The sequence below is a fragment of the Hetaerina americana genome, unplaced genomic scaffold, assembly GCF_022747635.1.
Source record: "Hetaerina americana unplaced genomic scaffold, ioHetAmer1.1.p SCAF_9, whole genome shotgun sequence".
Lineage (NCBI taxonomy): Eukaryota > Metazoa > Arthropoda > Insecta > Odonata > Calopterygidae > Hetaerina > Hetaerina americana.
The window spans coordinates 72,352,700-72,366,713 of NW_027287538.1; the positions used below are offsets into that span (position 1 = coordinate 72,352,700).

The following is a 14,014-nucleotide window of genomic DNA, read 5'->3' on the forward strand; positions in this document are numbered from 1 at the left end:
TGTCTCCTCTCACTGAGGAGCAGGAAAGGTCACATGGGGCTAGGTGTGGACGAGAGAGCAGGAGGAAAACAGTCGACATTGATTTTCGTAAGACCGTTTAGTGGTGGGCCACGCGGAATCCACTGCACACAAACACGTCTCATGCGAAAATTTTCCATTACCAATGTGTGGGTGTCATCCAAAGAAAGTTTTAATATTTCTGATGGCGCTCTTTAACTTTCTTCTCTCACGGTGGTGGCGAATCTTTCCGTCGGAGCGCTGATATCAATTTTCGTTTATTGTTTAGTTTATCTCAGCAAATTTAAATTTCCCTTGTTCATTAGCTGCTTCATTTAATTTTTCGGAACTGCAAGAAATATCTAATCTGTATGTATATAAGATTTACAAATATGGGCACTAGGGAAAAGTTTTCGTATGTACCTTGGTGGTTACAGAGCCTTCTATTTAAAAAAACATTAACCTCTACGCTAAAATATTTTGCATTTGTGCCAAGATTGCAATCAATCAAAGAAAATAATTATGTGCATTGGGGACCTTCAGAAATCGGTTGAGTTGACGTTTAGTGGCCCATTTATAAATGCAGATTCGAGTTATACAGCTTCCCTGGACACAACCAAATCAGCTTACCACACCCCGTCTGTTTATGCAGATCAAATTCATATTAGTACGATTTTCAAAGCTATCGGAGTACTAATGTTAGTGTGTGAGGATTGGGGAATATTCCGCGATGCCGCAGTGAAATAAGTCGAAACGGAGGCTCGATGGGATGCCAGAGAGGGAGGGTGTGAGGGGTGGGTGAAGTTACATAACGCATTCATAGGTTAAGAAAGAGATGGACGAAAAAGGGAATAGGAGGAGGGTTAGGTAGGTGAAAGAGATAACAATTGGGTCCTTGAAATTAGGTTGGAATACAGTGGCGATAATGATAGGACTGAAATTCATTGACGGGGAAATACTTGGGTCGTATTTTTTTTATTGATGTAAGATGTTTGTGAAGGGGTTGCAAAGGGAAAACAATATCAAGGAGATAAACCGAAAATGAATTAAAAGAATTTATTAGAAATGTTATATTTCGCCGGTTAGGCCTCATTTAGAATATGCTGCTAGTATATGGGGTCCTCACGAAGTATGATTAACTGCCGAATTGGATCGCGTGCAGCGTAGAGGAGATAGATTTGTAAAACGTTGTTATTGTAAACTCCAAAGGGTGTTCAAAATATTAGAGCACCTAGGCTGGGAATCACTCTCGGAGCGGAGGCTAAATTGCAGATTGAAGCTCTTGAATAGATTGGAAGGATGTCTCTTTAGCAGTGATGTTCAAAATGTATTATTACCCCTATCTTACTACGGTAGAAAAGATCATCTTAGCAAAATTAGAAAGATTAAGTGTAGAACAGATGGATGTATGATATAACTTTTTCCACGAATTACGGGGGAACAGAACAACATTGTTCGACCATGCTAGCGGCGAAAGTATTCGGGGCAAAATTATTCAGGTGTGTATTCACCCCCTGCCGAACACCCTAGCGGTAGCTGGCAGGGTACTAAAAATAATAAAATCATCGATTGATCAAAATAACTGATATTTCTGGAAGGTTGAGGAAATAACTGGAAACGCTCTGTTACAGCCAGTATGCTGATGGTGCATTTCAAGCAGGAGGTAATGTACGTAAATTTAGTTTGGATTAGGCTTCGATCCGTTACTAAAAATTATGCAAAATCCGCGGTATTCTTCCCGCAATGAAATTCATTATTTCACCATCGTCCATCGGCTACTCTATCGCAGCAATTTCGTCGTAAGTTTAATTTCGAGCAGGCAGGAATGATATTGCGTAATTCTACTCAGACCATCATTGGTTGTATGCATTGTTGACCAGAGTTTCTGCTCCGAATGATCCAAGTTATGCTCTTGGAAATTAATATTTGCGTCTTGAAATAGTGGAGGAGAAATTTGTCATCGTAGCCCCACGCATTCATCTCGTGATTTTTTTTAAAGATCAATAGCGACGGTCCGACAAATTTTTATATCCGGTCCGGTTTATATTTTTCCGGTAACTTGTGGTAAGGACACCTGGCGTGTTGCTCAACGGTTTAGTTTCGCCCCCAACATTGGGCTCCTCATGTAAGGGAAGTGTGAGAGGTAATCTAGACTCAACGGTTCTTGCAGTCTCCCATTTAGTTGTGCGTACGACACGTTGAATGGTGTGGGACGCACGAAGAAGAAGGGAGCACTAGTGGGTGGTCGAGGACGGCCGGCCGCCGACGTCGCCCACAGCTCCGTGGAGAGCCTCCGCGATGTATCGAGTGGGCGTGCCGAGGGAGTTCGGGGCCGCGCCACGTGTGCGTGACCCCATGGGGGGGGGGGGGGGCGGACGAGAGCCTCCGACGTGGAGGCCCCCGGTGCGCCCCGCCGATCTCTGGGAGGGCGCGCGTGAAATCCAGGGCGTCACCCCTCTCGCCTTTCGCACCCACCGTGTGTGCGAGAGGCGGCCTCTCTCGCTCTCCTTCACGGGGGTGGCGTAGTATCCTTCCCCGAGCCGGTTTGTGGCGTACTTGGTTACCTTCCGCCTCCCGTGGGACACACAAGCCGCCCCGAACGCCATCCGCGCTTCACAAGGCCGATGTTGACCCTTCTGTTGTGGGATGAGTTCGTATTATTCCCCTGGGATGGATTGCGATTGATGGCGAGCGTGCTCGTCAGTTACATTCCTTCTGCTAGACTAAGTTAAAAAAAAACCCATCGTCATCAGCGGCTATCAATCCGAGCTTTGGTTTGTTGTAGCCCTCTAAACTATCCTTTTCTCTGTATCCACTCTGTGATCTCCCTTCTTTCTCACACAGATCTATGCACCAACATTCTCTGGTTCTCCTTGCGTCTCCCAGGTCATTCTTGGCCTTGCTCTATGATGCTACCCCTCTGTTTCCTTCTATTTTGATTTTAAGTATGCTATATTGCGCATTAGGATGTGTCCAATTAGCTCCTCTGTAATCTCTTCATTCGTTACTCAGCCTGTCCTTTTATTTTCACCATTCTTCTCTGGCTCTGCTTCTCCACCCCCAACATGTTTTCCCTCGGCTGCTCCCATCGACCAGCTCTCGCATCTGCACAAGAGTGTACACTCCATATAAAAACCATAAACACAGAAATCAACCCGAAGGTCGGTTTGGTAGGTGATGGTAGAGTTCAATCAATACAAAGCTCGACGGCGTGTGAAATTCACACATCAGGGTAGGGGGGCCAGTTCCTTTCCCTGTGCTGGTTATGGTTTCCCAGGAAGATCTGGTGCCCAAAAAATCACATTGCTAGGGTCCCCCCCCCCCCCCGGTCAGCAGTCCAACGGTCTACCCTTGGACCACCACGACCCATGCACTCCATATATATGACAATAATTAATATATATAAATGTAATGAATTGCTTCCTTATGTCGATGCTTGTACTCTTCATCATTGTAGTAGCTGCGTAACTTCATTGCCATTCCTATTCAGCTTACTGGTTCATCATTGCCCCTTCCATTGCCAGCAGTCTCGCTGTCTAAATATCAGAACTCTTCCACTTATTCCAAAACTTCATTTTATGTTACTTCAGGAAATAGAATGACTAATTTCTTCCTTGCTACTCATCGTCATCATTGGTCGTGCAATCCAAATATTGGGTGACTGCAGCCCCCCCATCCTACTCCATCTGATGCTAATTGGCTTACTTCCTGGTGTTTTTTGTAATGTACTTTATTCTTTATTTTTCCCTTGGCCTTCATCTTGGGGCTTTTCCCTCTATTTTTCCTTCTATTATAATGTCCAGAAATCCATTGTGCCTCAGGGTGTGGCCAATCCATGTTTCTGATCCATAGAGTGCCACGCTCCATACAAATGTTTTCATGTATTGTTTCCTCGTCTGTCATTCCTTTGAACACAGCAGTTGTCTTTTCATTGTGAACTTCCGAGATAGGTGAAGGAATCCACTTGTTCTAATTTATGTCCTTTCAGTGTGACTACTGCATTCCGCTTCTATCTTCCACATACTGGGATTTTAGTCTTCGTCTTGCTCTTGCTTATGTTGTATCTTTGTAGGACTTGATCCAATGCGTTTAGTGTCCTTTGAAGATCCTTCTGGTTTTGATGCAGTTGCTTGTTCACATTTGCTACTCATATCTTTTCATATTTATTTCATTTCTGTTTATGCACTGCATCACACATACATGCTCATATTTATTTTTGGTGACTTATAACAACTCTCTTCTTCTTGAGACATCCCCATGCAAAATGGTGGTTATGGCCAAAATCAGAGAAGTTCTTGCACCAATTTCACTTTTGAATTTTTAACACAAAAAGGCATACTTGGTAGCACCAATATATGAAAATTGAAGAAAATCAGAAGACTCAATCCATTCAACATAAGTACTTGTTTCCATTGCTTAAACATCTCTATTGTGTAGAATACACCAGCTTATTTTATAAGGCAAGATGAATTTGTGCGATAAACAGCAGTTAGTTTTTTTTTAATTGCAGCAATGGAAGAACATGTATTAAGTATTCGTTAAACTTAAAGTTGATTCTGAAGATTTCATAAGAAGCATCTTCCGTATTTTAAACTCCATGAATTTTATCACTTTCTAGCTTTGGAAGATTATTGAAGGTTGCTCTGGTGAATTAAGAAAGTTATGTGATTTGATTCACTTAGTGGGATCCCACGACAGTAATTATAACCAGTAGACAAGCAAAAATCCAAGCAATGGAAGTCAATTGTGACTCATCATCACCATGGCCATCCGTGACACCCATGAAGAAAATGGTTTTTTTTTTCCACTCCCTAGAAAATAAATACAGTGGAACTTCAAACTAGCTAACATTATCTGTGGTTTTATCTGAAAATTTAATGTTTGATTTTATTGTATGGTAAATCAGTAATTCCATTCCCAATTAAAAAAATTTTGGAAAAATAAATAATGAAATTTAGTACAATTATTGCAGATTATTGTTTATGAAATATTTTTCTTAGTGTGCTTGGTATGAGAAAACATCTTCCGTTTAATTATTTTGAATAATGAATTTTACAAAGACTGGTTATGTAATCTCGTTTTTGATTGGTTGTCATCAGTCTCTTAAGTGAGATTCAGCTGTGGCATCTCGCATCTCTCACCTGTTTCTGAACCCTAAATGATAATCCCATGAGTAAGCATTGCCCTTCTCTCCAGCCTATCATTTAAAATCCTTAGTACCATTTTAGCTGTGTGGGGAAATCAGACATTGTTCTATAGTCCTCACATACCTGTATGCCTACATTTTATGTTTTTGGAATAGGAACCAACACTGATGGGACCAAAACTACTGGCAAAATTTCTCCCTCATGTTAAGAGTTATTCCTTAAAAACACTTTCTTCCACTATTATTTCGTTAATAACATAGAGTATCTCCAGAAATTTTTACTACCCCTGTGGCCCATTTGATGTCAGTTCCCTTAAAGCCCTTCCCATTTTGCCATCAAGTAGGCCAGAACCGAAGCTATCCTTATCAGCATAAGTACTATTCTATGCTACGTATATTATGAAGATCATATCACTATGGTATATAATTAAGATTCTGTAATTGTATGTTTTATTGATTGTCTGTAATTCTTTGTATATTATATATGATGAAGATTATACTACTATTGAATATGAAAAATAGAAATAAATAAGTTGATTATTAAAAAAATACTCCCTATTTCAAAGCTTGTTGGTCTTTGCAATATTTTCCTCCAGCTCTCTTGAATCTCTCTTGGCTCAATCAATAAGTTTTCTAATTTACGGTGATTGTTTGCATAAGTATTCATTTCTTACTTTTTGACAGTGTTTTCACTTTCCTCTGCATTGCACCAGTCACTCTTCCTTTGTAAACACACGATATCATCTCATTACGTCTTCTATCATATTTCTTTCACTCTGTTAGTTTCCCTCTGTTTAGTATTCAGTTTTTTATACTTCCTTCTCTCTAACACTGTATTTACATTCCTCCATTTGCTCTCATCTAAACGCCGCGAAAATCTACGATCCCATTCTTCCATTTCCTTCTCGGGTGTTTTTTTCTCATCCATAATCCATGCTCTCATTGTGCCTTTCCTATTTACTATTTCTATAGTTTTGCTTGCTTATCCTCTTGAATCTTTTATTAAATTTCATTAGTACAACATTGTGATTTGAACGTGCTCCCGGAATAACTATGTTCCTAAATATGTGAATAGCCATAATATAGTCTTATATCTTTCTGAATCCTCGGGTATTATCCATAGTACACCTACTATGCCTATTGTGTTGTTAAAGTAACTTTATTATAATTAGGCCCAGTCTCCTGCAGAACTCCATTGCATTCTTCCCGTCATTATTCCTTGTTCCTAAACATAGTCCCTGACCTTCCTAAAATTTCTCCCTTCGCCCACCACCGTGTTTCAATCCCACATAACTATAAAAAATTTCTATCAAGGAACACCCCCAATGATATTGTTTAACTGATCATGTACTCTGTCAACTTCTTCCTTCCCATTATTGCTTGATGGAATGTAGACCAGAACAATGGCCATGTTTGTTGGTTCAGATTTTACTTCGACCAATATCATTCGACCACTTGCCTGATATATGTTTATTATCATTCTTCCTACCCTTTTCTCCAATACTACTGCCACTCCTTGATGAATCCCTTCCTCTCTTCTGTATATTACTCTAAAATGATCGCCCTCACCTCATGCAATAGATTTCACCTTGCAAAGTCCAAAAATTTATATATTTCCTGCCTCCATCTCTTGTTTTGTGTTTTTTAAATTTCCCTGTCCTCAACATCATCCGAACATTCCTGTTCCCTAATCTAACTAGTTCAGTCCCCTTCTGTCTTCAACTCAATTGCTGCTGTCAGTTCTTCTTTGCAAGGATTTCATGTGATGATGATCACTTAAGGCTTGCCTCTCCCACTGCTTGGAAAGACATAAGGCCCAGAGGAATGGGTCCTGTAGTTGACTAATATCTGTATCTGTGTCCATCATAACATGGTGGGATAAAGAATTGAGGTGATTGATTAATAATGCCAATTACCTTCCTTAATAGTGTATTTACGTGACACCGTCTCTCCATGTGGGCATAATATTAGTTAAAATGTTTCAATTACTTCTGTTATTGAATGTTACTCTAGTAGAACTCTGCATAGTTTGTGATATCATGCTGTGATAGGTGTCAAAATTTTAGAACCTTCGACTTTTAAAGTGTATGACATGGTTATGTTTGTCATGGAGCAAAATGTATTACAGATTTCATAAATCAATGCCACTTTTGCGTGAATTTCATTTCTACGATAGGTAAACATGAAATGTGTTGGCAGAGCAAGGTGAAGGTTACTTTTAGTCAATAATCAGTTGAATGAAAACTTAAGTGTCAGTGCATATGAAAATTTCTTCTTCTTTAGGCCAAAGAAGAAGCTTATTTTCTTCTGAAGAAGAAACTTTCGTCTTTTGTTGGCTAACTTTTTCGTCGAATTATGACTTGGTGTCGATTCCTTCGAGGGTTGTGTCACATCTGTCTACATTTGTTGCATCGCAAAATCTGTAACACTTTTCAGATTTTGTTAATTTTTGCATTGAAACTTAAAGGCTCGTGTATAGCATTTTCCAAGATAAAGTTTGAGAAAAAATTTCCATTTTTGGAGAATGAGAATGTCCTTTTTTTATGGTTGCCAAAAGAACAGTAGTTTTATTTTATGAGTCACTTGCATGAAAAGGCTCATCTTTCCAATCCATTGCAGACTTTGTCAAATTAAACTCATATAAACTGAGCTTGCTCCAAATGCTGTTTTACGAATCCATCAACAGGTGTATATCCATTATGACCGTATTTGTGGCTGTTGATAGCTTTGTTTGGGATTTTGTGATGATGAAGTTATTTATGATGCCATGCCATGTTGTTATAGCCGTCCACACTATTTGTTCATAGTAGAGGTAATGTATAAGTTCAGTCCTCCGAAATAATGCTTATGTTTCTAAGGTATGCATAGCAGTGCTTTATTTGAGAGTTTCCTGAGATGTGCAAAAACATGCGCATGTGGTCAGTCGTGTGATAGTTGAAAACTAACTTTAGTGCACCTGTCAATCAATGATGTGGCCCCAGGCCAGCCTCAGGGGCAGGCGGGGTAAGGGATAGGTGGGAGGAGGGACTATAAGTCTCAACCTTGCCCAATCAAGTCAATAGATAAAAAGAATAAATGTCCTCATTGCACAATTAATCAATTGCATTCTCTTCTCTTTGTTTCTAGCTGGACCAGGTGGTGTCAATATCAGCCTGTTGGAGCCACTAATTCGCAAGGCTGACCTCTCACGGTCCGAGGTTCAAAATTTGATAGACCTTCTCTTGAATAAGCAACAAGAATCTGCCACAGAAGATTCAGAGTGGACGGAGGTAAGCCAGTTAACATCTTTTGAATATTTTCAATTTGTGGAGGTACCTAACTTGTTGTTTTTGCTATTCATCAATCAGCCTGAATCAAACTAGAATGCAATTAAGGGAAATGTGTTTTGGTGATCCTAGTGTGGTGGAGCTGCAAATTTAGGAATCCATCTTTAATTAAAATGATAGCTCTGTACTTTTCGTATTATAAGTAGCAAATAAAATCACATTTCATAAAAACATTCTCTTTTTAGTGTTTAACAATAATGATTTAGTTTTCACCCTGAAAATATTATATTACGTTGGCTTAATTCCAAAAATATTCGCCGTTGAATGAAGCCTATGAGCCCAGTAGTTCACAACAAAGGCTTGATCGCATAACGAAACTGTGAAGAGTTTGTTTTTTTGTGGACTACTCATTTCACGGTGAAGTGTTGCTAAAACTTGACATAATTATTTGTCATCATTATGGATTTAAACTGACATTTATAGATTTATAATGAGGGAAAAGATGTTGCCGATGGAATGTAATGGGTACTTTATTTAGTGGATATTTATTACATTCTAAAGGTGTCCTAGTATTTTTTTTGGAATTGTGATACCTGATGCCATGCGTTGAGAGTGCCGTGCTCTCTCTTTGACAGGGCCGCCAGGATCCTGTGGTGAAACTGAAGAAGCAGCTGGCGGAGCGAGAGAAGTCACTGGCGGATGAGCAAGAGGCTTCGCAGCAGTGGCAGGTGAAGGTGAGGGAGCTGCGCACGGAGCTGAATGGGGAGCGCACTCGACTTGGCACGACCGTCCGCACACTCGAGGCCAGCATCGAGAAGCTCACCGCAAAGTTACGCACGGAGTCAGATTCGCACGCAGAGGAGAAACGCTCCCTTGTGGCCCAGGTCCAAGAGGTGAGGGGTGTGGACACCCACCAAAAGAGCAGAAAGCCAACCTCCCTGCCCCTGGATGAAGTTTTCTCAGGTCGTCCACCGGGTCAGGGGTTCCATAATGGCTGGTATTTCGATGCTCGACTCATGAATCGGCCTCAGGGTAGATATGTGTCACGCTGCATTTTGCCATCTTTTATGCATAGATGAGCCTACTGCTGGGGCAGTTGGAGAAATCGGCCATCGCTGAATTCAGTATCGGGACGGATCATACCATTAACTTCGATGGGACAAAGTTAACGTGCCTGCATTGGTGGTTACTGGGACGGAATAATTAAAGAAGCAATTGAAATAAGAATGGCAAGACGTTATTTCAACAGGGACTCAGGTTATTCCCTCAGCAACGCATGGAAACCGGTGCTGATGAAGGTTAGAAAAGAGAGGAGCACAACACAATGCCATGGCAACAAACTGGGAGGCTCCTCCACCACGGACCAATCATAGGGCTCATGTATATAAGACAGCCAAATGCCGCGTGGCACACATCTACCCTGAGGATGATTTAAGAATCTAGCATCAAACGTCGGCCATTATGGAAACTCTGACCCAGTGGAAAACCTGAGAAAACTTCATCAAGCAAATATGCTGGGAAAGCACCAGATCTTACTTCTCCCTTCCCCTCCCCATCCCCCTGGTCTCTCCCTCTCCCCTTATTACACCCAAATACTCTAGTTTGAGTTGAGAATCAACCGATGCAATAGCCTATAGTGTAATATAGTTAATTAACTGTCATGGTTTTTCATACTTGAGAGACTTTTCTGTTGGTAAATGAGTTTATGTAGCCATATAGCTCTGGCAATGCATACTTAACATGGTCTTGGGAAACATTGGAAAGGAAAAATTTCTCTCTGATTCAACTGTTGAATGTTGAAATGGGAGACCTTGCTGTTGTGTATAATGTGCACAGAAAAAGGAGGAGTCTCAAGCCTCTTGTCCTCATATCATAACCTATGGCATCTTTGTACAAATTACCAAGGTACAAATCTGCAATGCCCTTACTTTTTGGTTATTATTATTAATATTTCTATAATTAAACTTGACCTCATGATAAACAGTTGAATAAACAAGACAGTAGTTAACTTGAACATGCTGATTTCTTAGTTGTATCCATTTCGAGTATCCATATGTTACAGTGCCAGCTGTGTCCTGAATGCAGAATTGTGCTATCTAGCAACCATGGCAATCTGCATGGAAATGAATAAAAAATAAAATCCTTCACTAAGTTGGTCTTTAAAATTTATCTTTGTCCTTAATGATCGTGAAATACTTTCAATGAAACCCAACTTTAATTTTGACTCCCAATGAATTTATAAATTATTTTATAATAGAAATGAATTCAAAATGATAATTAGTTTAACAACGTCTCTATAAGGTTCTTAATTTGTCTAATGAAATGAGTAATGAGTTATGCCTAGGTTCTAAGCTGTAAAAGGTATGCCCTTGTTATAGTCATCACGTCTTCATCAACATCCCTCTCTCTCTCTCTGTCTTTCCTTCCTCCCAAGCTCCAAAGCAAGATAGCTGAAGACCGCACACAGCACAGCAAGGTCATTGAGCAGGAGCAGCAGAGTGTGGCTGCGTTGCAGCAGGAGTTGCGTGGCCAGCATGCGCAGCTGGATGTGCATTTGTCACGTCTCCGTGAGCAACATCAAGTTGTAAGTCTGGGATTTACATCAAATATCCATCAGTTTCACAAATTATTCTGCAAATTAATATTTGAAAACCTCGACGAGTGTTGTCATAACGCTAATCACATATTTCTTCAGGACTAAAAATGAACGGTGGACATACCATTCGTGTCATCTAAAAATGGCATATTCTGGGGAAAAATTAGTGTAGTTTAACTTAAAGAAGGCCTTGTCAGAACATTTTTGAAAGGTAAAATAAAATTTGTTCTGAAGGGAAAATAATGTTGACTAAGAATATGCTTTTATATTCATGTTGTCCCTTCTACGAGTATGTGAACATTTCTCGTTCAATGAGTTAGGAGTACTGAATTGGACATAAATTTTTGCTAACCCTTTCGATGTTGTAACATAGTTGTATTTTGTTGACAGAATGAGAACTTATGTATGCATGAGCCATTAAATATTGGAGTGGAAGAATCGAATATTTGTCTGCAGACTATCTTGGTGTAATAAACTATTAATATCGACTCCAACAAATCTCCGGGACCTGATGAGATACTGGCTCGTGTGGTCTAAAATTGCCCCTTATCTTGACCTAATATTTCAGAAATCATTGGCAGAAGAAAGTGTGCTAAGCTTCTGTAATGCCCATATTTAAAAATGGAGACCCGAGTAATTATAGGCCAATATTGCTCATCTCCATCTCCTGTAAGATTCTTGAGCACATCATTGTTAGTTCCATAATGAAGTACCTCAGTAGCCAAGATTTATTGATTAATAACCAACCAACGGATTCCATGGAGGTAGATCCTGCAAAACTCAACTCATACTCTTTGTTCATGATATAATACATTCCAGTTGATGTGATATTCCTAGATTTTAAAAAAGCTTTCGATAAAGTCCCTCATTGTAAGTTACTCGTGAAGTTGGAAATTTATGGAATACACGAGAGTATTACATGCTGGATTAGACAATTCTTAAAAAATCATGTTCAAACAGTCGTCCTGGATGGCGTATCATCAGATACTGTCAAGGTCATGTTGGATGTACCACAAGGAAGTGTCATAGGCCCCCTCTTGTTCCTTATTTACATAGATGACCTCAGTACCGTGGTTAATAGCAGGCTCCGTCTTTTTGCCGACGATGCGGTGATTTATGGGGACATTCAAAGTCGCAAAGACTGAGTCACGTTAGCTAACGACCTAAATGCAATCCAGACTTGGTGCGATACATGGCAATTGGAATTAAATTTGAAAAAATGCGTAGTAATACATTTTTGGGAAAAGAGTAATTCCCTCCCATTTGGTTACCAAGTGAAACACACAGAAATCACGACGTTAGATTCCTTTAAAGCACTTACGAGAAATAAGCAGTCGTGCTAATAAACAATTGGGATTTGTAAAAAGAGTGCTAGGTAAATTCAACGAAAAAGTGAAGGAACGATGTTTTCTTGCCCTAGTCAGGCCCCACCTAGCCGCCAGTATATGGGATCCTCAAGAGATAAATTTGATTTCGGAATTAGATCGAGTCCAGCGGAGGGGGGCTGGATGCGTTAAACATTGTTTTGACCAGCGAAGTAGCATAACTACTTTGCTAGAAAATTTAGGCTGGGATTCCCTTGCACAGCGGCGTTTACAATATAGATTAAACTTATTAAAAACATTTAAAGATGGGTCCTTTTCCGATGAAATCAAGAACATAATACAAACTGCAACGTATTACGGGCGGAGGGATCACGAATATAAGATTAGAGAGATTGACTGCAAGACTGACAGGTTTAAAATTTCATTTTTTCCAAGAACAATAAGAGACCAGAATGCTTGTAATCAAAATCCCCCAGGAGTCAGTTCGACACAATGAGTATTAACCTACAAGTTAGAGACTGTGCATGGTTATATATAATGTATATATTTTTGTTGCAAGTTCCCCCCACCTTCCCCCATCCATTTGGAAAACCCTAATCCCGTCTTCCCCTAACCCTTTCCTCGTGGTGCTGAACCCCCTGCCACAAACCTTTTTGGTGGCTCGCAGGGTATTGATCTAGATTTATGTTCTAGAGTGCATAGATTTTTGTTTTCTTCAGTTGCCGTGGCTAGACACTGTCCCCTAAGATGTGGAATGCTTGGAGAAGTTCAGGAAAAGTTTGTTTTGGTCGTTTCCATTTATTTAACTTAGAATGCACGTGTATTTACACCATGCATGTTCCATTTTTGGCTGAGGCTTTAGGAAAGGATGTGCAAAGATATTTTGTTTTATAGGTGTTGTTGTGGGAATAAAAAACCAACAACAGTCAATTTATCAAACTCGTGAGAATCATCATACTCCATCAGGGTAAAATGATGTTATAGATTCAGAGGTGATGATGTTGTCAGAGAGGTAAAAGTACCATCCACCTTTGGGTTTCCTGCCCATAAATAACTCATTGATGGTCCTGTTTCCAGGAAACGGAGAAGATGATGGCCGACATCTCAAGACTTCAGGAAGAAGTGAAAAACCATGAAGAGTCTCAGGTGATGCTGTCAGCGGAGCTCAGGCAAGCACAAGATAAGTTGTCGACACTCCAAGCGTCATGCTCAAGTTCAGAGGAGGAGTGCAAGAAGCTGAGAGAAATGGCTGCAAATGCCGACGCAAATGCAAATAATGCCAGAGAAATGGCTCATAGAATGAAAGAAGTAAGTCCAGCCACAAATCCTCTTAATATCTATTAAATTTGCATGCAGGTCATCATTCAGAGTTCTAACCGATGGAAATTCGGGAAATATGTCACAAACTTTTGGGATGTCTGAAAATTGTAATGGGTCGTTTATGAAATATATGTTAAGTGTGGGGATCGAGATGGTGCGGGGGCTAACGTACTGGCTTCCCACCCTGAGGGCGCGGGTTCAAATCCCGGCGGTGTTGAATATTTTTCAGAGGTATCTCGATCCCTACTTGAGGTGCTTTGTGGAGGGCACTTTGAGGGAGTACGCCGTCCGTCGGATGGGACGTTAAACTGCGGACCCCTTGGCGCCTTTCGTAAAGAGTAGGCTAATGCCGACGCCGGGTTTC

General features: G+C 40.3%; 1 protein-coding gene across 7 annotated transcripts in view; it reads left to right on the forward strand.

Annotated features, from left to right (window-relative positions):
- LOC139698947 (ribosome-binding protein 1-like) overlaps window positions 1–14,014 on the forward strand; it is a 73,269-nt gene that overhangs the window by 19,237 nt on the left and 40,018 nt on the right. For all 7 annotated transcript variants that reach the window (XM_071597915.1, XM_071597917.1, XM_071597920.1 and 4 more), the window contains exons 5-8: window positions 8,270–8,412; window positions 9,045–9,302; window positions 10,844–10,993; window positions 13,408–13,638. In XM_071597915.1, coding sequence (XP_071454016.1) covers window positions 8,270–8,412; window positions 9,045–9,302; window positions 10,844–10,993; window positions 13,408–13,638 — 782 coding nt within the window. The remainder of the gene's footprint in view (window positions 1–8,269; window positions 8,413–9,044; window positions 9,303–10,843; window positions 10,994–13,407; window positions 13,639–14,014) is intronic.